The sequence below is a fragment of the Leptodactylus fuscus genome, chromosome 6, assembly GCF_031893055.1.
Source record: "Leptodactylus fuscus isolate aLepFus1 chromosome 6, aLepFus1.hap2, whole genome shotgun sequence".
Lineage (NCBI taxonomy): Eukaryota > Metazoa > Chordata > Amphibia > Anura > Leptodactylidae > Leptodactylus > Leptodactylus fuscus.
In genome coordinates, this window is record NC_134270.1 from 160,552,228 (window position 1) to 160,579,283 (window position 27,056).

General features: G+C 42.8%; 1 protein-coding gene across 2 annotated transcripts; it reads right to left on the bottom strand.

The window, feature by feature from the left end:
- Positions 1-4,211: 4,211 nt before the first annotated feature.
- Positions 4,212-24,855, bottom strand: ANO7 (anoctamin 7). Of its 2 annotated transcripts, none has more exons than XM_075277834.1 (24): positions 24,707-24,855; positions 23,634-23,794; positions 23,330-23,435; positions 21,529-21,704; positions 21,053-21,160; positions 20,385-20,521; positions 19,592-19,649; positions 19,391-19,501; positions 18,330-18,495; positions 17,928-18,018; positions 17,745-17,841; positions 17,526-17,669; positions 17,191-17,328; positions 16,869-16,967; positions 16,473-16,575; positions 11,892-12,003; positions 11,500-11,554; positions 10,900-10,997; positions 10,336-10,472; positions 9,930-10,135; positions 9,702-9,844; positions 9,476-9,566; positions 8,239-8,373; positions 4,212-5,230 (listed from the first exon to the last, which is right to left on the bottom strand). In XM_075277834.1, the coding sequence occupies exons 2-24, from the start codon at positions 23,757-23,759 to the stop codon at positions 5,204-5,206; spliced, it is 2,664 nt and encodes an 887-aa protein (XP_075133935.1). In that variant the 5' UTR covers positions 23,760-23,794; positions 24,707-24,855; the 3' UTR covers positions 4,212-5,203. The 2 variants fall into 2 exon arrangements, with proteins under 2 accessions (XP_075133935.1, XP_075133934.1); XM_075277833.1 differs by having other exon boundaries at positions 8,214-8,373.
- Between the last annotated feature and the right edge of the window lie 2,201 nt (positions 24,856-27,056).

Sequence of the window (27,056 nt, forward strand, 5' to 3'; positions counted from 1 at the left end):
ACATCCTCTATTATACTTCAGAGCTGTACTCCCTGTTTGGTGGTGGAGTCATTATGTATATACATTATATTACTTATCCTGTACTGATCCTTTATCATGGACTATACTCCAAAGCTGTTTGTTTTGGCTCCTTTCTGTGAAATCCTGCTTTTTTAAATTCTTCCCCTTCCCCTGCTTTTCACTGTATACGAAAGACATCAGTAGTTGAAAACACAATCCGGATTGGGATTCTTATATGCAGCTGAAGGGCAACCTCCTGAATCCCCTCTTTCATAGAACCCAGAAATAAGTTTCTATGCTTTATAATGCCTAAGATACAGTATATCTCTTCAGACCACATTATCCCCGCATACACAAGCCTGTACAATGTACACAGTTTGGAACAAGTTTAGTTACAGTTTAAGTACACCCTTACTGCACCCATAGGAATTTGTACTGCTAATGAAATACCTTTTGATTACTTGATCATCAAGTGTGACCTCCTCTATAAAAGCAAATGTTTTGGTAGGTTGCGGGTCTGGATCATTTAGGCATGTGTTAACACAATGCCAAGGAGGAGAAACAACAATAATGATCTCAGGGAAGCACAAGTGGACAATAATGGAGCCAGTTGATAATCTTCCTGAAGGTGGCTTGAAACTGGGTCATCAAACAGTACAATGATCCCAAGTACAGCAGCAAATCTACAACAGAACGGCTGAAAAAGCCATGTGGAGCACTGTGGTGGCTATTATATTACATGTGGAGCACTGTGGTGGCCATTATATTACATTCAGAGCATTGTGGGGGTCATTATATTATATCGGGGGCAGTGTGGGGGCCATTATAGTACATGTGATAGCACTATTGGGCATTATATTACATCTGGAGTACTGTGGGGCCATTATATTACATGCAGAGCATTGTGGGGGTCATTATATTATATCGGGGGCAGTGTGGGGGCCATTATAGTACATGTGATAGCACTATGGGGCATTATATTACATGTGGAGTACTGTGGGGCCATTATATTACATGCAGAGCATTGTGGGGGGTCATTATATTATATCGGGGGCAGTGTGGGAGCCATTATATTACATGTGGAGTAATGTGGGGCCATTATATTACATTGGGGCAGTGTTGGGGCGATTATATTACATGTGGGCACTGTATAGCAATTATATTACATGTGGGCACTTTATAGCAATTATATTACATGTGGAGCACTGTGGTGTCCATTATATGCATGTTTCTCCGAAAATTAGAGAAGGTCTTATATTATTCTTTTCACTAAAAAAGGGACTAGGGTTTATCTTCAGGATAGGTCTTATTTTTCAAGAATCTTTTCTGATTCACTCTGGACAAATCTCGTAAAATGGTTAAGATTAGCTACTAACCCAAACTTGCTTTCACAATTACGGTGCAGTGTCGGTGGGTCTTAAACTTAATGGAACTCTCTCCCTATAAACACTTTGTGTGTCAGTGGCCGGTGCCCTCTCTCTCTCTCTCTCTCTCTATATATATATATGTATATATATTTATTGTCAGGGTCTGTCAGGGTCTGGGGTTGCTAGGTGGGGTGGCATAGACACACAAGTCCAGTTTCTTTAGTCCAAAACAAAGGTAGAGTTTTATTTTCACTCAAAAAGGTAGTGCAGCAACAAAAGGAGACAATACAAAAAGAAATCCCTGCCCGGCTAGGCTCTAACTAAACATAGAATAGGTTACCTCACCTAGAATAACAGAAATCAAAAAGCCAGTAGAATCATTCAGGACACAGCTCCAAAAATATGCCCAAAGCATAGTAGCAGCTGGGAGATGGGACCCAGGAGGCGGCATTCGGAAGGCAGACTTGGGAAGGCATTCGGAAAGCGGACTTGGGAGGCAAGAGATGGGACTCTGGAGTAGGTGAGCAGCTGTGGCCCTGCTATGGCGAGAGGTAACAGGGCACTTTTCCAGGAGAGTTTGGAGCTATGGTATGCTTATTCTCCCTCTCCATGACGTCACATGACATAACCTAGCACTGGAGGCGCTGACTGTAACAAGGGCGAATTTTTGGAGTAGGGCTTATATTTCAAGCCTACTCCTATAGCCGTGTAAATCAAACAAGGGCTAATTCTTTAGGGTAGAGCTTATTATTGAAGAAACAGGGTATTACATGTGGACCACTGTGAGGGTCATTATATTATATTGGGGCTGTGTGGGGGCCACTATATTACATGTGGGGGCCATTTTTTCACATGTGGGGCACTGAGGGTGCTTTTGACTACATGTAGAGGCACTGAGGGGGCCATTATACTACATGTAGGAAACTGATGGGGCCATTACATAACTGTGACAGAGTCATTGAACAAAGCCTTATTTTGGTAACATTTATAAGCGATCACTACTTTGGGGGTTCTCAGTTGGGACTTTCATTGGCCCTTGAAGAGACTGAGAAACACTAGTGTTAAATCTGAACGTGAAGATGGACTTGTGATGTCGGCTGCAATCCTCCTGGCAGACAGTCATGTTTTTGTACTTAAGACAACACCTGAGAAGCCCCAGACCCCGCAATTTATATTCAGAAGTTAATATATTTATTATTATGATTTTAGAAGTATGTGCCCGGGGCCGTCACATGGGGGACGCGCAGAGCAGCACCTGGACCTGGGGGCTCCGCACAAACATGTTCTGGGCTGTGTACACTGTGTTTGGGGATATTACATAAAATTGGAGGTCACAAAAGAACCCGGAAAAATCACAGATCACATGCATGTTATAACCAAGACCTGTAAAATAATGTATATTGACATATAGAGCTCTGCTAGGCCAAATGTGCAATATCAAGATGTATAATGGAGTCAGCGGAAGTGCAACCTTATTATAAAAGACCCCAATTTTGTAATGGTCACACCATTTCCAGATAACCAAGCAGACATAACTATAATCTCCAACAGTCTACACCAGTAATAATAATATTAACAATTTATATATACATAGCACCAACATATTCTATACAAATCAGTGATAGATATTTGTGCACCCCCATCTCTGTGTGCACTTCATTTCTGTGATTATAGACCTCAGTGAAACATCAATGACATTTTGGAGGGGGGTGGGCACAGCGGGGGCTGTCACAACCTGTTTGTGGCTCTCAGCCTGTGCAACCTGCATCAAGATCAAAAGCAGAAAATTGGCCTTGAATGTGTGACAAGGTGTCAGCGTAAGTCAGACATAGCAGCGGATTACTGTGATGTCTCACTCAGCTTTGCCAATGGTGAGCTCTGACGTTGACCAGGGTACCCGATGCCTCATACCAGTAACTCCTTAGGATATATGTGGAAACTGTATTGTAATATCGTATAATATAATCCCCAAAAAACAGAAAAAAAAATTACTCATTGCAGATTACCCCTGACACATCCAAGACATATAGAGGACCAGATGATTCAGCCAACACGTTTACTAGAACAAAGGAAAAAGAAGATGCAAATAAGTTCTCCTTGGCAGACTAATACCCTGCTTTACCCTGATGAGGGGCAATAAGCATGAACGGGTGGGCTTTAATCACTAGGTTACCTGAAAACCAGGCGTTGATCTACAGAGAGCTATCTTCCAAAAAGTGGCGATAGCGCACGTTTTTCTTATTCCATCAATAAGATCTTATTTGCATGGTCTTTTCCATGAATTCTTAGCAGAGCATAGTTGGTAAGACTTTGCACATTGTAAAGTGGTCTGCAGAGGGAGTCTCCTTAAAGGGGTTGTCCAGGCCCAAATCAATTTCTTATACTAATAAAAAATATGCACAGGATTGATCATTAGTATGTGATCTGTGGGGGGCTGCACTTCCCCAGAACCACCGCTAAACAATGCATGGGGCTCCTGCACCGCTACAATCTATTGAATAGGAGACCCTGCACAAACTGTACACCCAATGCTATAGCTTACAGCTACCAATCACTGCCAGAACATCTGATCTGTGTGGGGTCCTGTGGATACGTTAATCAATAGGAAAAATCAATTTGGAACCAGACAACCCATTTTAGGAGACACAGTACTGCTTCTAGAACACAGATTGTTATGGCAGATACTGCAGATTATTACCACGAATACCACAGACTGTTGTAGTAGATACCGCAATTTGATATCACCGAAAAATATTATTTCATAAAAATGTTCAAAATTATTTTTTCAAATTTTTTTTTATTAGTTTTCTAATTATATATATATTTTTTTGATCATCTTCTTCTTTTAGCTATTGAGTTACAAGGAAGAGATGTGAGATAGAACATTATACATTAGTGACATAAGCCCGATGTTACTCTATACACTGACTATATTCTGCATGCCGGTTGGACGTATACAGCAAAGTCCGTTGACATCGGACATCTCTTGCACCAGTTTGTGCACTGCGTTGGGGTCAGGGTACACTTTCGGCAGTAGGATATATGGACAAATCTATAATGTCTTATATATTATTATTATATATGAAATATTCACTTGTGCTTGTGGCCCTAGGATGGGCTCTGGAAGACTGTTCCCTGGTCCTTTACTACAGCAATAATTATGTAAACCCGGATCCAAGACTTAATTCCTTGTATAGCAACCCCCTTCATGAGGGATAGGGCAATGGATCAGCCACTACTATAAGTCTCAGTAGTGTCGGCAGGTACGAGATAGCTAACCGCTCCTCAGAGTCCCAGTTGCTGCTTGGGGGTGGAATCTTATCACTACATCCTTCTATGTAATGTAGCTCTAGAGTGCCCCCTCCTGCTCCTTCTGATGTTATGTTGGACTTTTGTAAACATTTGATTTTAACGCGTTTCAATAATCTTAACGTTGAGACAAATTGTGCAGCCGCCTCAGAACATAATGATGGAGACGGATGCAAATGTCTGCCTGTGCTTTGTGTATGTGCTTGGTAAAAGTTGTGGTGATTGTCCCGGCCGGTCACAATAGGGACATTGTGCTTTCCATTAATGAATCTGTCACAACATTATCCACCTAGATGCTGCGGATATGTTGAGCTCAGATGAAGAAGTAGTTATCCTGTGCTCTGGATGGAAGACTTAAGTTTAGCTGCGGTGCGTATGAATCTCCAGATGGACCGATAACTCTTCTGTGGTTCACCATCTCAACTTCAGACTTCTATGGCCAGGGGAAACCAATCGCCAAGTCACTGAAGCCACCTTAGATGTCTCCAGCATCATCATCATCATCACCGGCTCTTAGATTCTGTCGTTCAGGCCGCTGGGTGAAACGCAACTTGCTGTCAGGAAGAAAATAAGAAATATCCGGTAAATGGAGATACGGTCACATGGATAGAGAGGAGCGAACCAACTTCCCTGATGCACAGATGTCCCAGGACATAGGACACAGATACAGTTATCAATCCTTGTATTTCGGACATCTGGCATGGACGGGTGATACTGATGCACATGTTTGGCGTAAGAACCTTTCTTGCACCTCAGTCCTCGATCCTTGCCTCATCTGCCTATTTTATTTACTAAAACCCACGCCAATTTACATTTTAGTTAAAATTGAAATGACAACATGTAACACAATCCGCAGCAAATATCTGTCCTTGGGTCTTCTGTCAAAACTTCAGATATTTCCTGTTGATATCTGTTTTCAATATGGCCGCCATTAAAGATGTTGCAGAGGTTATAAACCAGCTATCCTAGAGATTGCAAAGTCTATTTATGGGCTGAAGTGCACAATATTGCCATTCAGGAATCTGAATAGCTGGGTGGTTGTCCCTATGGGATCTGTAGTGGCAGACATATTAGCTGTCACTCAACTTTCCCAGCAATAGATAAATAGATATAAATAAGAAACAGTTAATAGTATTTATGATACATATCTGAAGCTGTGTCTAGGCGTGTCTATGGTTGTGTGCGGTCATCTGGACAATGTCCTGCTCCTTTAGCCACTGATCAGCCTCTCCTGAATTGTGCACCTGTGAATGGCCATGACGTGAGACTTGTCAGCCAGACATTAGATGAGGAATGTGTGATGGGGAGGGGGAGGAGGAATGCGCTTCCATTATAGGATTTGGAAAGCGAATGTTTCAATTCTCCCCAAACAAAAGAGGAGTCAGAGTGCAAAGTGCACAGCGCACAATGCGGCCTCATAGCTGGCGAGAGGAGCCCTGAAAAAATAAAACACCTCAAGTGCGTGGAATAAAACAGCGGCAGAAAGAATAGGATTAGTGGGATAATACCATTACCCTGATGCCGCGCTCAGCATTCCTGTCTGCTGCGGAGCCTCTCTTAGCCTCCATTGTCCGTCCGTCCCTTCACATTTAATTTATGTTAATCTGTTTGTCCGAAAAGTGTCTATGAAAGCAGCAAACTGTGACGGGAGGAGGCGACTAAAGAATCCCAGAAAGTTCTGGAGGAAACCCCAAATAACACTCTTGAAGTAATTATGTATCACTCTGAATGTAGCGCCATGTCCTGATCTAGGTCTGACAGATTCGGAGTTGTTTGTATATACATACATTTATATACAGTATATATTATATGAAATATCTATTCATAACCTATTAAGATGGATTTGTGCAATAATTGATTAATAACAGTATACTGAAAAGTTCCACAACTTTCTAATAGACTTTTTGGGGTGGTTTTGTGTATTATTCCTCATAATTTTCATCTTTGTTTGCTGTCAGTGAGTGGAAACCATTGCGGACAATCAGAGGCTGTAAAGCTGTCCTGACCTAGTCTTGTTTGTACATCTGACCGAGTGTACATTCACACAAGCAGGATTTATATGCAGAAAATACGCACCAAAATCTCATGTATGTTCACGGAAATCCACAAAGAAAATTCACACCAACTAGCACAGATTATGATGCGGATTTTCATACAAGACTTGTGCAAGGACTTGTGGAGAAATACATGCAGTGGACACGTTGCTATTTCCAAAACCGTTGCGGTTTTGGAAATTGCAGCATGTCAATTATACTAACGGAAAGTTTCCCTATAGGTATAATGGAAGCAGAAAGTCCACAGAGGAAAACTCTGCGGACCTTATGTGAAAAGAGCTGTGGGAAAAAAAGCAATGCGTTGCCGCCGCAACGCTTTTTTTTTACGGCCTGCAACATGGGGCCTTAGCCTAAGTAAGCTCTATCAATCTAGACTCCAAGACAAAATAGAAATTTGTTCTGCTAATGCGTCATAGAAGAGTTATTGACAGCAAGCGGAGAGTTTGAAAATGGTAAGTCACTGAAACATAAAGAGGGCAATTTATAAAGACTGGCATTACCTGCGACAGTTTTGATCTCCCCTGCGCCAGGGTAAGATGTGCTTAATTAAAAGACTCATGTCTCAATTCCTTCCCTCCATGTGCCAGAATCTCAAATCTGTGCCACTTAGTTGGAGCGGATTTAGCCTATAATTTACTCCAGATTCTGGCATAAATTACAGTAAATCTGCTAGCCGCAGGAGGCTGTGCCCCTCTCACTAAACAATGCTCCAACACAGCCACTGTTCTGCAAAGTGGTGTGTAGAGGACATGCTTGATTCTGGAGGTAAATGTACAAAATAGCCTAAAAAGTATAGCTAATTCCCCTCAAAGTCTATTAAAAACTGAGAAATCTTTTCATTTTACACCAATTAAAGACTAGAGCGGCCCTTTAAGAGGCACCAATGGCAGAACTCACAAAAGTAGGCTAAAACTAATGGATTCACAGAAGTATCTTGTTTGCTGCATCCTGAAAATGGATCTTCTCGGGGTTGAGGTTACTGTGTGGGGCCTAAGCTTTTACTATGTCAGTCCTAATCTTTTCATCCGTACACCACGGCCACAAGCAGTGACACCTCTTTTGTGAATTCTGCGTCACTATAATAGGTACACAATTATGGTTTCCAGTTTTCCATTTTGTAGATGTGTTATCACAGTATCAGGGAAACTGAAATCCACAATGTAACTCACCTGGGTCCTTAGAGATGGTTTTGACTCCCTTTCAGATGTAGAGAAGAGATTCCTATATAGACAGCACAACACCGTGACACAACCACAACACTGTGACACAACCACAACACCGTGATACAACACCATGACACAATCACAACACCGTGATACAACCACAACACCGTGACACAACCACAACACCGTGATACAATCACAACACTGTGACACAACCACAACAACGTGACACAACCACAAATGGCCACAACACATATACTCAAGGCAGGCTTTAACCACACAACACCAACACACCCACACACATTGTGCCACTGACTGACCTGGAGAGCTGGAGGACGGACTCACCGTCAGTAGTACCTCCTGGTTATCCGCCAGCGCCTGCTTAGCTAAGTACCGCTCTCTCTTCACTTTAATCTCCACCGACTCAGGAATGTCAGGGACCATCCAGTCTATACAACGGAGACTGAAGAAGACCACATGCTAGAAGGACCAAGAGACACAAGATGGAATCAGAAGTTATATAAACTTGGAAATTTTGTTACCCAGGGCCGCTTTTTGTCATTCCACCTCTCTCTCTGCGCCATGTGTCTTTGGAGAAGTAGTGATGTCAATTATTTTGCGCCTGTTGTTTCCTGAAGACTCTGGGGACGGACCAGACACAGAAGAGAACAGGGTAACATGGAAAGGTATTAGGTTTTTTTTCTTGTTTGATCCATTGTGCTGAGGACAACTGGAGAGAGACATGAAACTCTGGGGGCAACTGGAGGGGGACATTATAATATCTGGGGAGCCACTGAGAGTCCATTTGCTGGGGACAGGCTATTGTCTCAGGAACCACAGGGGTTTACAGGTTAATGTCTGAGGGGCCACTGGAGGACAGATGTGTGAGGGCTATAATATTATTTGGGGCCACTGCAGCGACATTTCACTGTGTGATGGGCCACTGAGGAGCATTATATTCTATGGGGCCACTAAGGAAGCATTATACTATGTGAAGGCCACTGCGAGGGCACTATAATTAATTTGGATGCATCAGGTACATCTAAGTGGTGGTTATGGAGGGGGCACTTATGAAACCTTTGCACTGGGCCCAACAATGTCTTAAAACAAAACTTAGGGCTCATTCACATCTGCGCCCGGTCTCCGTTCTGCAGGTTTCCGTTTCCTGCATAAAACAGAGCAGGAGACGGAAACCTGCAGGACTCTTTCTCACCCATTCATTTGAATGTTTATTGCTGCAGATGTTGCTGTGTTTTTTGATCCAAATCCGGGAGTGGATTTAGCAGAAGGGAGACGTATAAGAGCTTCCACAATGTGTGGTTTCTGCCTTATGCAGACTTATATATTCCCATTGCAAAGAGAGAAATGTTTCCAGCATCAGTACATCATGGCATTAGCTACACATATCCATCAAGTTCAATGCTGGGAGACAATATGGATGAAGGGAAGCGGAGATCAGCTGCTCACAGTCATCAGCTATGATTCCGTACCAGATATCTAATACTATAACTGGTGTCCAACTCATCCATGTCAATGGACCTCAGACCTTGGCTCTGATAGTACATTGGTAATGGAGCCGCACCTCAAATGCAATGATAAATCCGAGCCTCACAGCCAGAAGTTTCCAGTAGAAGAGAGTGTATTTTCCATCTTCATCCCGGAAAGCTTTATACCTAGAAAATAAGAGCAGGATACTAGACAAGTCTAGCATATCATTCCTTACAACTTATTCACATATAAAGAGAGGATGATCCATGCCATTTTCTCATTATTACCTGCAATGGATGTCATGCATCAGCCAGTCTCACCTGCACAAGGTGTGATTTGCCGCAACATAGCTGTGTGGAGAGTAGGATAGAGTGAAATTTAGGTATCCTTCCAGGTGACTATCATACTCATACTGATACAGGAGACGTGGGAGAAAATCCGAGGTGAAGGCAATGAGAAAAGCCTGCAAGGAGGAAAAAGGGGAAAAAAGGGTTGGTTCTCTCGATGGGCTTCACACCTATTTGGTATGTCTGGTGACGGTAACTTACATTGACTATAACAGAAAGCTGCGACAAAGCCTCCAGAATAAGAAACCAGACACCAATATGCTGTGCCCGCTCTGCCACCGGACGCCGATATTCACACACAAATTTCTGGGCATCGAGACGGATCTCAACCCAGTTATTAAGAAGGGCGAAGAGAGGAGCCAGTGGGAAGGCCGCCACGAAAATGGTGATAAAACCAAACTGTATGACTGAGACACAGAGATAACTAGCAGGTCAGTCATCCATACAATGAGAGCCAAGAGCAACAATGACCTATGGCCGCCTATCTACAGTCAATGTGTACATTGTGACGATGGCACCCATCATGTAATGGCTGACACAATAAGTTCTGAGAAGATGCCAACACGAACATCATTGCAACCCACCTGTACCTGGGCTCAGTACTCACCCATCTCCAGATACTCCTCAAAGAGACCCTCACATTCAATAAGCTCATAATCTTCTTCCCACCGCTGAGGTTCCTCCAAAATCTGGGTTCCTCGCACCTTAGCCAATTGTCTTCGCTGTCGCCAGGATTTCACCTTTCTGTTCAGAGATATAATGGAAAGAGATTAGTATACAATTTGGCTATTGTAGTAATATGGGAGCAGGAGTTGTATCACAGGAAAGCTGTATATTACACTTGTGGCTCAGTACCCACAAGTGTCCAGCCCCCGCTCTGGAGGAGTTGCTGCAGTCATGTATTTTGATGGGTGCCTTGTAATATTACACTTCCATTGCAGTGAAATGTGTGCGTGAACTTTGCCAATGACACCAGCTGAACCCCGAGGGTGGGGGGGGGGGGGGGGGGAAATCTGTCCTTAGAAAATGGCTTATCCTTATGGTAGCCAAGGGAAAAGTGTAAAGTCCACAGGTTTATAGGTATGGGTTTTTTTACAGCTTAATACAATGGATGGTTTATTATGATGACTTCACCATGGCTGCCAGTGCCAACAACACTGAGAAAACTTACGGTACGAGAAATTCCTGTACATTGCTGACAATCTGCTTCCCAACCATTATAATGAAGAGCTGCTGAGCAAGTTCTATCAGACATCCGCCAGGACCGCACTGCCACAAGACAAAGACACAACGGATTAACGGACTATTCCACCTATCATGTTTAATAACCTAAAGTTATGAGTCTGCATTTAAAGGGGTTATCCACTGACTTCAATGGGAGCTCAGCTGCAGTGAAGGGACCTGGATGCTATACAGCAGACCAAGCTTGCTATTTCCTGCCCTTGTATTGTGCACTAGATGGGTGCCGGAAGCAGATATGTACAGCTGATCAACCCGGGCCTAAGTGTTGGCCCCCTACTGATCAGCTACTTAAAAACAATTAAGCCCGGATAACACCTGTAAGTGAATGGGGCGCATCTGCAGTATCAGACAGCCATAGACAGGAGGGGAACTGTTTTGGGAGATAAGGCGAACCCTCTAATTCCAGACCAGTAATGATTTGTGAGCTCTGTCAGTTCTCTTGTAGCGTTAGATATTCTGGAACATTGACCATACACAAAGGCAAATGAAAAAAATAAGAAATGAATGGTTCAGTTTCCGCTCTACTCACATCTTCGTTTCTCATGCCCATCAGTTTTCCGTACTCTCCGGGGTATCCCACAAATCTGAAGGATATAGACAAACATGTCTTAGGGTTGTCACTATTATGTCTATTCACACAATGCAGATAAACCCACGTGCTGTCAGGGCATGCTGGGAGCCCCAGGCTGCAGAGCACTGCTTTACTGCAATGTAGTGATGCCTAGCATCTTTGTTATGTAATAAAGCCTCCATCCTGCATGGGCGTTGGATCTAGATCAGCTGTAGTACATCACTAATACCCACATTCCTCCTGTATAGGGGGAGGACTCGCATTTTATACCGGGCGGTCGCTGAACATTGTGATACTGCGCATGTCCCCAAGTTGCTTCCTCCAGGGGATATTTCCTCAAACCCTCTCACCTGCCCTTGAAGAAAGCCACGTAGAACGGAGATGAATAGAAATTCACAAATTGGAAGATGAAAACTTTGAAGGTGAAAGCGTCTTCATGTAAAGACTGAGTACGATGCATCTCTGTGAGGAGGAACCACAAATATTAATGTACCACTGAGCCAAAACCAGTTGTCCCCATTCACATCTGTATGTGACAAACACCTGGACGTTCTCTGCTTCACTGCACTGGTTATCATGCCTTATACTCCAGTCACATCTAGAGCTGCATACAGAATCTGCTGGTTGCAAAACTCCTTTTGCAACTGTAATTTTGGTTGTGACTGGAGTAGAAAACATAATGTAGTGCAAAATATGGCTGCGGCTGGAGTACAAGACCTTTAATATAACAGATGTGTGACGTTCTGTTATTTCTGTCTATCTCTGTCTGAGTGCAAGTGTTAGTGTGAGGTGCTGTGTGGCCTAAACAGTTGCATCCCACATGGGTCCAGGTCACCATTGTCTGCGTCTGTTCTCCTGATCAGGGTTACAAAAGCTGAATGTCATTGGGCCCGTCCAATCTGCTTCATTACAGTAATCTGGAGGTTGCAAACCTGTCCTAACCTAGTACTTATCACACAGCTGGGGGATTGTTACAGTGCACCAGTGTAGACAATCTTATGGGCATTAAACATATTAGTAGCACAAATTTGGCAGCAAGCAGAGATCTTGAAAAAGGCAGAGAACTAAAAAAAATTTTAGGAATTAGAAACCTGCAGAGCATTTTATTCTACAGAGACTCTGGACTAGACTGGCTCTCGCAGATGTTACCATTATTAATAAGAATCGGGGGAACACCACGACATGTTTGGGGCTTGTAACTTTCTTTTCTGTTTTAATTGATGTGAAGAATTTGCTGGAGATTCAGCAGAGACGCATCCAAACTGCTGCAGGATGAGGGCCGGGTCCCCGCAGAGCACAGCTATGTTTAGAAACACTGTCTACGGTAAATCTCAGATTCCCAGCAGCTGTCACCTCTGCAGTTATTGAATTATGTTTTATGTCTGAGCCTCCAGCAAGAACTCTTACTATATATCCATAGTATATAGCACCCCCTACAGGATTGACAGCACCTCACTGCACACCCATAGTACCTAGCACTCTCTACAGGTCTTCCAGCTTCTTCCATAGCATCCATAGTATATAGCACCCCCTACAGTACTGACAGCTCCTCACTGTACACCCATGGTACTTAGCACCCTTTATAGGTCTTCCAGCTTCTTCCATAGCATCCATAGTATATAGCACCCCCTAAAGGACTGACAGCGCCTCACTGTACACTCATAGTACTTAGCACTCTCTACAGGTCTTACAGCTTCTTCCATAGAATCCATAGTATATAGCACCCCCTACAGTACTGACAGCTCCTCACTGTACACCCATGGTACTTAGCACTCTCTACAGGTCTTACAGCTTCTTCCATAGCATCCATAGTATATAGCACCCCCTACAGTACTGACAGCTCCTCACTGTACACTCATAGTACTTAGCACCCTCTATAGGTCTTCTAGCTTCTTCCATAGCATCCATAGTATATAGCACCCCCTACAGTACTGACAGCTCCTCACTGTACACCCATGGTACTTAGCACCCTCTATAGGTCTTCCAGCTTCTTCCATAGCATCCATAGTATATAGCACCCCCTACAGGACTGACAGCTCCTCACTGTACACCCATAGTACTTAGCACCCTCTATAGGTCTTCCAGCTTCTTAATGCACATCCATAGTATGTAGCACCCCCTACAGGATTGACATCTCCACACTGCACATCCCTAGTATTTAGTGCTACTTATAGACCTTTATTGCACATGGCCCCATTTATTCACACAATAGGGCCATGGGCTTAGCCACAAAAAAATACTTTTTCATCACTAAGTGTACATCCGAGGGTATTCTGTTTTCACAGATCCCTCATAGTCTGGAGTCTATTAAGGGATACGAGAAAACAAGCTAAGAAATAGCAAGTTCTATGAATTTAGTCATATGAACCATTAAAAAAAATGGTGGTGTGAATAGATACATTATTTTTTATGAAGCCGAGTGCCGGCCATTGATAAAAACAAGGACCACAAAGCTGTGAATCCCTGTCATGTGAATAAGTACTTACAGTCCTATGAAAAAGTTTGGGCACCCCTATTAATCTTAATCATTTTTAGTTCTAAATATTTTGGTGTTTGCAACAGCCATTTCAGTTTGATATATCTAATAACTGATGGACACAGTAATATTTCAGGATTGAAATGAGGTTTATTGTACTAACAGAAAATGTGCAATATGCATTAAACCAAAATATGACCGGTGCAAAAGTATGGGCATCTCAACAGAAAAGTGACATTAATATTTAGTACATCCTCCTTTTGCAAAGATAACAGCCTCTAGTCGCTTCCTGTAGTTTTTAATCAGTTCCTGGATCCTGGATGAAGGTATTTTGGACCATTCCTCTTTACAAAACAATTCAAGTTCAGTTCAGTTTGATGGTCGCCGAGTATGGACAGCCCACTCTCAAATGATCTGAAAACAAAGATTGTTCAATATAGTTGTTCAGGGGAAGGATACAAAAAGTTGTCTCAGAGATTTAACCTGTCAGTTTCCATTGTGAGGAACATAGTAAGGAAATGGAAGACCACAGGGACAGTTCTTGTTAAGCCCAGAAGTGGCAAGCAAATAAAAATATCAGAAAGGCAGAGAAGAAGAATGGTGAGAACAGTCAAGGACAATCCACCGACCACCTACAAAGAGCTGCAACATCATCTTGCTGCAGATGGTGTCACTGTGCATCGATCAACAATACAGCGCACTTTGCACAAGGAGAAGCTGTATGGGAGACTGATGAGAAAGAAGCCGTTTCTGCAAGCACGCCACAAACAGAGTCGCCTGAGGTATGCAAAAGCACATTTGGACAAGCCAGCTTCATTTTGGAAGAAGGTCCTGTGGACTGATGAAACAAAGATTGAGTTGTTTGGTCATACAAAAAGGCGTTATGCATGGAATCCAAAAAAAACAGCATTCCAAGAAAAACACTTGCTACCCACTGTAAAAATTGGTGGAGGTTCCATCATGCTTTGGGGCTGTGTGGTCAATGCCGGCACCGGGAATCTTGTTAAAGTTGAGGGTCACATGGATTCCACTCAGTATCAGCAGATTCTTGAGAATAACGTTCAAGAATCAGTGACGAAGTTGAAGTTACTTCGGGGATGGATATTTCAGCAACACAATGATCCAAAACACTGCTCCAATCGACTCAGGCATTCATGCAGAGGAACAATGACAATGTTCTAGAATGGCCATCCCAGTCCCCAGACCTGAATATCATTGAACATCTGTGGGATGATTTGAAGCGGGCTGTCCATGCTCGGCGACCATCAAACTTAACTGAATTTGAATTGTTCTATAAAGAGGAATGGTCCAAAATACCTTCATCCAGGATCCAGGAACTGATTAAAAGCTACAGTAAGTGACTAGAGACTGTTATCTTTGCAAAAGGAGGATCTACTAAATATTAATGTCACTTTTCTGTTGAAGTGCCCATACTTTTGCACCGGTCATATTTTGGTTTAATGCATATTGCACATTTTATGTTAGTACAATAAACCTCATTTCAATCCTGAAATATTACTGTGTCCATCAGTTATTAGATATATCAAACTGAAATGGCTGTTGCAAACACCAAAATATTTAGAACTAAAAATGATTAAGATTAATAGGGGTGCCCAAACTTTTTCATAGGACTGTATGTAGAGCAACATAGTGGTCAGTCAGCCTCTCTACATCACCATAGTATGTAGCTCCCCCTACAGGTGTGTCAGGTGCTCAATACACATTTATAGTACTGTATGTTTCCCTCCACACCCCAATGTCTGTCAGTCTCTTACTGCACACACATATTATATAGCACCTATATTAGAGGGCAGTTGTGATAACACAGGGACATCTATATTGACTTTACGGTACAGGAAGGTGACACCATTCTGTTACATATCACATGCAGGTGTAATGGATGTGGCACCCATGGCGCTCATGTTTGTCTGTCACTTTACAAGAACGCCATTAACTTATGGTACTACAAGTCCTAGACTATTATCCAGCATCTGCCCTCAGAATGATATTGACATTTTAGGAAGTATGCTGAGCATACATGTCTTCTGAATGGAGAGACAGGAGGAAGCGTTGTTATAAGTGGTGCATAGATAGCAATTGCTACCTGGCACCAGAGCCTGAAGGGCCTAAAGGCCTCCTCTCTACAATATAGGAAGACACCAGTTTTATACATAGCACATGATAGGTAAGGACCCCATTACAAACTTTGCATTAGGGCCCAGGATCTTGAAGTTATGCCTCTAGAGGAAGCCACTGCCAGACACATGAAAACCCATGAATGTCAAGTCAAGCAAGCATGTGTCAGGAAGGGAAGGGACAAATAGTTCCTTTAGATACCTTTAATTTCCTAATGCAATGTTATTAAATTATATATTGGGCTTTACTACTCCCCTATCAGATGTGTATTACCCTCCCCCATTATCATGACTGTGTGCAATATATGTATACTTCTCACCCCATCGGGTCAATTTCTCAGCCAGTGAGGTATAGACCTGACTCATTAGAAGAATAAGGACCAAGTTCACCATTGAGCTGCTGATGTTTGCAATGTTTCCAGCCTGAAAATACATAAATCAACAAAATACAGTAGTTAGTTAAGTAATATTTGGTATAACCTTACCCCATTAATATGACCATATATTCATATCATATATTCATATCAAAAGTGTCTTATGCAATGCCACTCATATTAACATGGCTATATACAATGCCACCCAAATTACTATGGCCATATACAATGCCATTTATATCAATGGGGGTGCATATAACACCCTTGTATCCCTTAAAGGGTCCTTCAGTAGTTGAGTGTATGGGGTCCCTAGTTGTGCCCAGGTGCTACCATGTGTCATACCTGTGTCATAAGAATGCTGTTTCCCGTGTGATACATCATCATACTGACTATTCCTCGATACATGATGACCGAAACCAAGAAGATCATGACCACGCAGAGCTGTGAAGAAGAGAGACAGCTGAGGTTGTATCCATAGATGTGCTATCTAGGTGAGGCCACATGCTTGTGATCCTGGCACGAGGACTACAGGAAATAAATGTCTGCCCAAACCTTCCTATCATAACAATGACTGATGACATCACTTCTGAACAGAATCTCAGAGGAAATCAATGGCCTAAATATCTATAAAGCATTTATCAGTCTACCTGTCATATATTCTTACCATGATCACAATCACCATAGAACCAGTAAGGATTCTAGACAGACGATCCCTCTCTGGAAAATACGGCTCTTTGACCCCAGTAATTGGGTTTTGTTCCATTTGTGGTGCCATTGCGGCAAACTCAGGGCGGGGACGTTCCTTGTTAAAAAAGACAAAAGAGAGTGACATAACATAAGGTGGGTCCCGATATTTGAGCAAGTGCCCACACAACCATGGTTCCTAAATGTCTTCATGCCAGTGATGAGTTGTGTAAGCCTACAATGGTCAAGGTATAACTACAAATCCACCGCTCAGCACATTGATCAGTTCTCTAATGTTTTTACTGAGATCTTCACCTCATCTTCTTGGAAGTCCATACAGTCCCAGTGATGAGCCAAAGTGGCATTCTTCCTCTTCCAGTACTCCAAGAAGGTGACTGCCCAGAAGGACATGAAGATGCTGAAGAACACAGTCCCAGGGTGGTCAAACAGGTACCCGACCTGAAGAAGGCACAAATATATAATGGCAAACCTAAGGAACCACATGACTATTAGACATGACCAGAAGGAACGTACCTTGGCCATGGGGCAGATCTCTGAGATGTACCAGTTTTTACAGGTGTCACATAATGGACACATCAGATACTTCTCCTCGCTCTGACATATCTCTTGCCTGTAGAGCAGAACATACAGTTTTCTGTTACTATCTCCTCAGAATCGCCAGATAGATCCAAGACTCTTCAATGTCCTCACACTCACGCAGCTGTGTTACTACCCATGGTCAGGACGCCAGAGATGAAGACACATGTCCCAATCACAGCAGCTGGAAGCAACCAGGCCGTATAGAACCCTGGAAGATGAGGAGACGGAGGAGAAAAGGACAATAATATATAATACCAACCTACCCCACCATAAATATCATGATGTCCTCCTTGATATAAGGTCAATGGCAGATACTGGTGAGCTGTTTGGTATTAGAAACCGAGTATTAGATATGACTATGGAGTAGGAGAATATCTAGTGACGCCACCAAGTGTGGGCTCCATACCATTACACCAACATGATGAACTGGAGATTGCTAATAAGCAGTGTAGGAAAGAGTGCAGGAATTCTCTACACACTGAAATATGTACTAAGTGATATATATATATGGTGATGTACCCAGCCAGGCAAAGTATATAGCCACCTTCTCCCCAAAATACTCCCGAATGTGGTCCAAGGGCTGATACTTATACCACTGGGACCAGCGGGACCAGTACTGGTATAGGATCTGGCGAGGGTTGAGGTTTTCTGGGGCCACCTCATACTCTGGCATCTCATAAGGGCCCTGTAAGGAGAAGAAGATGATGGATTTGTGAACTATATGTACAGAAATAGAAACACAGTTTCTGTCCCTATTTTAAAGAGATCTTTATGGCTTTTAGGTGGTAAACCCAGGGGTTTTGGGCTGGCTGTGATGGCTGGTTTATGTAACTGGAATAAAGATCTCCACTTCCTCCCTACTCTCCTGCGCTCACAGGTAACTTACCTGTATTATGGGGACTGGCTGACTGTAGTAATATCAGCTCTCATAGCACAGGTAACTTACCTGTGAACATGGCGGAGGAGGTGGAGTGAGGGGTCCAGTGCCGGTTCTGATTATATAAGGTAAAGTCAAAATTAGCCTGGGTTCACCAACCATAATGTCCCAGAGCAAGTAGGTATTTACAGGATCCTTGGAGAACCCCTTTAAGGTCTACCCAAGGGTATGTATATTTCTGCAACCAGGTCTATTGCTCCACTGCATTTAAATGAGAAATAAAGAACCTGTACAAAGAGTTTCATTAATTGTGTATGCAGCTCCTATGCAGAGTTATACATCTCTATGGTTACAGACTACAAATAAACTCTATGTAGTCTCATCCTGCAGACATAATGCCATCCATCTCTCCTCTGCTCCTCACCAATGTATATTATAAGAAGTAGTGGACAGATGGATGGGAGTATGCCTGAAGGACCTGACTACACAGGGTTTGTTTATAGTCTGTTACCCTGGAGACACATAGCTCTACCAGGTTATATTCTAAATTATTCTAAATAATAATAAATTGATACTTCACCCTCCTGTCTTGTCTTAGTTATATTCTGAGTGTGCAAGGATGGCATTATTTGGTGTGGATGAAATATTAATATTGACAAGCCCCATCATTCAGACACAGTTGTGATGGTTCTCCCCTGCTTACCTCATGAAGGGGAAATGCTGCGGTGTATATCCCTTCCTTTACCATCCGCTCAATGCCGATCTCTGCATGCTTGCGCTTCCCATACAGAGTACATGAAAGGATCTCATAAAGCTGTGCCAGGGTAAAGGGGGATATGGGGAAAGTTAGCAGAGGGTTCAGCAGTGTCTGATCAATGCCAGAGCTGCAGATATATCTACTCACAATCCGGCTTCTCTGTGTGTTCGTGAAATATGTTGCTTGACACTCACTGCCCAGAAACCTGAAAACCAAAAATAATGGAAATTATTCAGAATCTGCGGGATATAGAACCAAAAGTGCGGGGATATTATACATTTGTTTGAAAATAACAGGGCCTTGGATGTCTTGTACTAGACAAGTAATGCAATATATGTGCACAGTGACTACACCAGCAGAATAGTGATTGCAGCTCTGGAGTATAATACTGGATGTAACTCAGGATCAGTACAGGATAAGCAATGTAATGTATGTACACAGTGACTGTACTAGCAGAATAGTGAGTACAGCTCTGGGGTATAATACAGGATGTAACTCAGGATCAGTACAGGATAAGTAATGTAATGTATGTACACAGTGACTGTACCAGCAGAATAGTGAGTGCAGCTCTGGAGTATAATACAGGATATAACTCAGGATCAGTACAGGATAAGTAATGTAATGTATGTACACAGTGACTGTACCAGCAGAATAGTGAGTGCAGCTCTGGAGTATAACACAGGATGTAACTCAGGATCAGTACAGGATAAGTAATGTAATGTACAGTATGTACACAGTGACTGTACCAGAAGAATAGTGAGTGCAGCTCTGGAGTATAATACAGGATGTAAGGTAGGTAAGGACTGCAGCTTATTATGGCGATTTACAGCAGTTATATATTTGTTGTGGTGGTCACCATGAGTTCCTATTCTCTTGGTTATATTTGCAGCTCTTTTATAGCCATCACCCATAGCATTTAATAGAGTTGAACCCTTCTCACCTCTGCAGCTTGGATTTGCGGAATGCACAAGTGTAATAATCCAGAGGTTTGTTGGGGACGTATTTGTACATGGGATTGGGAAGGTGCAGCCTCTGGAGGAATCTGTCTGATGTGTTGTTGTCTGGATTTGGCTGAGCCTGATGGAGAATACAAAAAATATCTGAAAAAAATGACAACAACTGCTTTGAGTAAAGATTTCCACAGTTGTCCTTTCCTTTTCCCTATGAAGAAGAGGAACAGCGGAGTTCTGCTACCCTGGATGGGGACATGAGGTTTTACTTCGCTAAATCCATTTAGAGGATCCTTTGGAAAGTAAATCAATTATTGTATCTGCTTTATGTCACATTTTATAAACAGTCCACCCATCGGTGTAGAGCACCACTGAGTGGTCATAGTGGGTACTGCACTTTTAAAGTTTGCATCTTCAATTAAATATCTGTAGCCTAGGTCATTGAAACTTGGGTGTACATGGTGGCAAGCAAAGGAGCTAATATGGAGCCTTAGTGCTCAACATATCACAATCTTTTGCAAAGCTCATTTATAAAGGCAGTGCTGACAGCAAAGCGTGGGCGTATCCAAAGTTTTGCCATCTGACCCATGGCTACTTATCTGGCTTCTGAATAGGATATAAGATGAAGGATGTGACAAATTCTGCATAAGTAGTAGACCTGAAGTGGGGCCCTCATACACAGCTCCTCAGCGTAGTACACCAGGACATCCCAGGGGGCGCTAAGTTTCAGGTAGTGCAGAGATCTTCTCTCGTTCAGAGTCTGTTCCTGTAGGATGAACATTCATATGGTTATGACATAAGTCGTCCCTATAACCAGATGTCATATACAGCATGTACAGAAAACATCTATTAAAAGATAGTATCATATTTATCTTGATGTTAGAATAATTTCTGTTACAGTGTGATCTAACATAGCCCAGAGATGGATGGTGATATTTATTATCTTATGAGGCCTTATTGACACTGTGCAGAGAAGAAACCTCTGTGTTTAGGATCTTCTCCAAGGACTGATGTGACATACATCAATCAGATGTGTACAGTATGAAGGATGCCTCATGTGGCTGTCCATAGACAGTGCTACCACAATACTATGGGGTTATTTGGAAACACCTCATGTGACACTTGGTATCTGACCTTCTCACACAGGAGTCCAGCTTTCTGTAGGTTGCGGTGGAAACGTCTCCGAAAATTCTCGTAAGCGGCTTTGCCTTTTGCTTTGCTCCCTTGTCCCCGCTGCTCAGGCCCTTTGGAAGAGCTTTGTGGCTTGTTCTTCTTAGATGAAATCTTCTCCTCCCAAACCAGGACAAAGTCTACAAAGAGCCAAAAATTTCACAGTACCACTCAAAGCATGCACAGTATCATGTCTCCAGGTCTGACTTCTGTGTCTTTATTCTTAGGGTGCATTGACACTGAGTATATGTTCAGCTCATTCTGAACGTAAAACACGTTCAGAATGAGCACGTACAAAAGCCGGCATACATGCGCTCCCCATTGAAATGAATGGGCTGCTTTTTTCTCTATTGGTTTCAATGTGATACGCGCATATCACATTGAAAGCAATAGGGAAAAAAGCAGCCCACTCATTTCAATGGGGAGCGCACGTATGCCGGCTCCCATAGAAATGAATGGGATCTGTTTTGTACGCGCTCATTCTGAACGTGTTTTACGTTCAGAATGAGCTGAACGTATACTCAGTGTGATTGCACCCTTATTCTGTGTATATGGACACTGCACAGTACCACTTCTCTTGTCCTGTATACTGGGTGTAATTCTCAGTATCTGCTCTTATTCTGTATATATGGACACTGCACAGTACCACTTCTCTTGTCCTGTATACTGGTGTAATCTCTGTATCTGCTCTTATTCTGTATATATGGACACTGCACAGTACCACTTCTCCTGTCCTGTATATTGGTGTAATTCTCAGTATCTGCTCTTATTCTGTATATACGGACACTGCACAGTACCACTTCTCTTGTCCTGTATACTGGGTGTAATTCTCAGTATCTGCTCTTATTCTGTATATATGGACACGGCACAGTACCACTTCTCTTGTCCTATATACTGGTGTAATTCTCAGTATCTGCTCTTATTCTGTATATATGGACACTGCACAGTACCACTTCTCCTGTCCTGTATACTGGTGTAATTCTCAGTATCTGCTCTTATTCTGTATATAGACACTGCACAGTATCACTTCTCTTGTTCTGTATACTGGGTGTAATTCTAGGTATCTGCTCTTATTCTGAATATGTGGACACTGCACAGTACCACTTCTCTTGTCCTGTATACTGGTGTAATTCTCAGTATCTGCTCTTATTCTGTATATATGGACACTGCACAGTACCTCTTCTCTAGTCCTGTATACTGGTGTAATTCTCAGTATCTGCTCTTATTCTGTATATATGGACACTGCACAGTACCACTTCTCTTGTCCTATATACTGGTGTAATTCTCAGTATCTGCTCTTATTCTGTATATATGGACACTGCACAGTACCACTTCTCCTGTCCTGTATACTGGTGTAATTCTCAGTATCTGCTCTTATTCTGTATATATGGACACTGCACAGTACCACTTCTCTTGTCCTATATACTGGTGTAATTCTCAGTATCTGCTCTTATTCTGTATATATGGACACTGCACAGTACCACTTCTCCTGTCCTGTATACTAGTGTAATTCTCAGTATCTGCTCTTATTCTGTATATAGGACACTGCACAGTACCACTTCTCTTGTCCTGTATACTGGTGTAATTCTCAGTATCTGCTCTTATTCTGAATACGTGGATACTGCAGTGTTCCTGTCCTGTATACTGGGTGTCATACTCAGTACCTGTTCTTACTTTGTATGAGCACTGCACAGTACCACTTCAATGCTCCTTTATACTGGATACATATGACAGATTTGATGCCATTTATATTGATCACACTCACCAATTGGAGTTTTCCCATCTTTGAAGAAATTTCCGCTGTGCTGAGGTCGGTAGAAATCTGTACATGGGATGTATATAGGATCTTCGTCGTCATTATCTTCTCCATACTGGACATACAACAAGTAATAATAAAACAGACTGTGAGGAGATACTACTGTATAATGTATATTATTGAGTGCTACCCTATACAGCGTCAGTGTACTGTCTCTTTATGTAGCCTCATGTATATCATGCTCTGGGTGCCTATGTTTCTAACTGCCCCCCTCATTTATAAATATACGGTAGATATGTATATATTTCCTTACATATCCACCGCCTCCATTATGTGCAGATCCTGGGGATTCTCCAAGTATTTCTTCATCTTCTCTCTCCAGGTCAACCAGAGAACTGGTGTCCAGGTCCGACCAGTCTGAGAGCTTCCTCCGAAACATGTCTGACACCTTGTTACCTGCTCAGGCTATGGAGGCTGGAAATAAAGAATAAGTGAGATAGGCAGTCAGATATATATATTTCATATTCTCTATATGGGGCCAAGTAGTCAGCATAGTAGGGAGCCCAGTAATCAGCACTGTATGGGGCCCAGTAGCCAACAATGAATAGGGGCCCAGTAGCCAGTAATATGAGGGCCCAGTAGTCAGCACTGTATATGGCTCAGAAATTCAGAACAATATAGGGCACAGTAATCAGCACTGTATAGGGCCCAGTAGTGAACAATGAATAGGGGCCCAGTAGTCATATGTTGGCGCTATATAAATAAAATGTATTATTATTTATTATTATTTATTAGTCAGCACATTATAGGGCTCAGAAATTCAGAACAATATAGAGCACAGTAGTCAGCACTGTATAGGAGTCCAGTAGTCATCACTATATTGGAGCATAGTTACTAGAACTATATGTGGGCCCAAGAGCCAGCACTCTATAAGAAGCCAGTAGTCATCACTATACAAGAGCGCAATAGCCAGCACTCTATAAGGGTCCAGTATTCAGCACTATATAGGGGTCCTGGAGTCAGCACTATATGGGAACCGAGAAACAAGCACTCTATAAGATTCCAGTAGTCAGCACTGCATATGGACCTAGTAGTCAGTACTGTATGGGAGTCCAATAGCCAGCACTCTATAAGGGTCCCAGTAGTTGGCATTATATGGAGGTCCAGTATTCAGCACTATATAGGGGTCCTGGAGTCAGCACTATATGGGAACCGAGAAGCAAGCACTCTATAAGATTCCCGTAGTCAGCACTCTATAAGACACATAGATAGAGGATGGTTGTAATGGGTGAAGGCTGATAGAAGAGGAATAGAAGATACAGGGTGAGGGGAGAGGGTGACCCTGGGGTGACAGGAGACCCAGTGTGAGGGGGGGACAGGGCTCACCTGGGCTCCGGCATTGACGGCTGTAGGTGCGGCCGCTGCAGTCCTGTCTCTGGGGGAGATGCGGTAATTGCAGAGCTATTGGCAGAACAGAAATCCCAGCTCAGCTGTAGGAGGAGAGAGCAGGAGAGTGTGCACAGCGGCCATAACACCCCTCCCCCTCATGTGCGGCACTCAGGATGCGGAGCTACGAGCCGCTGTATGTGCACTGGCCTGAGACCTGACGGCTGTGAGGACTGACACATAATAGTGAGGGCCACAGTCACTGAGGGATAGGGGATACTAATAAGATGCTGTATCTAAGACTCTACTATGGCTGCTGAACTGCTGTATCTCAGGTTATACTGTGTGATACTGTATCTAAGCCTGACATGTGAGATATTGTCTGCTGAACCTCTATACCTCAGACTGTATTTATGATACTGTCTGCTGAACACTGTATCTAATCCTGTCATGTGTGATACTACCTGCTAGTCCTGCCTGGTTAGCTGCTGTATCTCATGTATCATGCTGTATCATGTGTGATACCATCTGCTTAGCTTCTATATCTCAGCCTATCATGCCTGATACTGTCCGTTGATCTGCTGTATCTCAGCCTATCATGTGTGATACCATCAGCTTAACTTTTATATCTCAGCCTATCATGTGTGATACTGTCTGTTGATCTGCCATATCTCAGCCTATCATGTATGATACTGTCTGTTGATGTGCTGTATCTCATATTATAATGTTGATACCATTTGCTGAGCTGCTGTATCTCACCATATAATGTGTGATACAATCTGCTGAGGTTCTGTATCTCAGACTATCATGTATGATACTATCTGCTTAACTCCTGTATCTCAGGCTGTAACTTGTGATACCGTCTGCTGAGCTGCTGTATCTAAACCTACTGTGTGTTATACTGTATTCTGAGTTGCTGTATCTAAGTCTGTGTGTGGAATTGTCTGCTGAGCTGCTATATCTCATCCTATAATATGTGATACCGTCTGCTGAGCTGCTGTATCTAAATCTATCCTGTGTGTTTATAATACCTTCTACAAGAACTGCCTCACCAGGAGCTATAGGGGGCGCCTCACTGGTGAGAGTTGCTAGCCAGCTTGTTATACAGTGGTATGAAGAGCGCCCAGGACTGCTTATAGTACTAACAGATCTATTCTCACTTTATTGCATTTCTCTTTGTCACTCTATAGTGCAAACATGCGCTGGATTATACGATGTTCTGGACTAGTGGGTTCCGGATTTGAGGTATTGTGACATATTGTATCGTACACTGTTATAATAGGATGATATGTGTATAATTATTTCCTTTGTTTACACAGTGATACAACTTATTGGAAGAGGCGAATCGTGGGTAATGAGGATTCTCCGCTCTTCGGGTCACCACCTTCATTGTTTTAGTGGCTGACGTGTCACTACACCCACGATTGGATTGTCACCCTGCCGCTGTAATATTCAGGAATCTGATGGCAGGAATTTCTGTATTGTCTTAATTGTTGCTTCTTATCGCAAAGTCATCTGAGTAGAAACGTGATGGAGGCGACAAGTTGCAGATAGGTAATAAAATGCAGAACAATACACTGAATATTCAGTATGATGCAGAGTTATTCCGGTTTGGGAGGTTTATGCTTTGTCTACACAATCTATCACTCCCATCATCCCTGTCCCTGCAGTATTCCTTTATTACACAATATATGATCCCCATCCCTAGAAGTTTACAGTCTAATCCCACTATGTCACATACAATATATCGCTCATATCATCCTTATCCTTAGGAGCTCCCATTCTAATCCCCCTAACTCATATTATTGGTACTTATTTTAGAGCACCATTAATTCCAGTGTTGTACAGATGACAAAGAGTTTAAGCACATGACAAGACAAAAGCTAGTATAATACACATGAACTAACTGGAGTGACAGACTGGTACAGAGGGAGAGGGGACTCTGCCCACCAGGGTTACACATGAACTAACTGGATTGACAGACTGGTACAGAAGGAGATGGGACTCTGCCCACCAGGGTTTATAATCTACATGGAATGGAGACAGTAGATGAGGCTAGAAGCTGCCCATTTGTTAGTGTAGTGATTGCAAGGTTAGTGCCGGTGGTGGGATCTTCTGAAGAGGAGGGCTTTCAGGTTACTTTTGAAGCAGGGGGACAGTCTTATCATTTGGGGTAGTAAGTTCCAGAGTATGGGGATGTATAGGAGAATCATAAAGATGGATGTGTGAAGAGGAGAATAGAGGAAAGAAGTTTTCAGAGGATCAGAGTTTACAAGTGGGGAGGTATCAGAAATGTATGGAGAGGATAGGGTATGAACAGTCATGTACGTAATCCTCTAGGCCAGTGGTG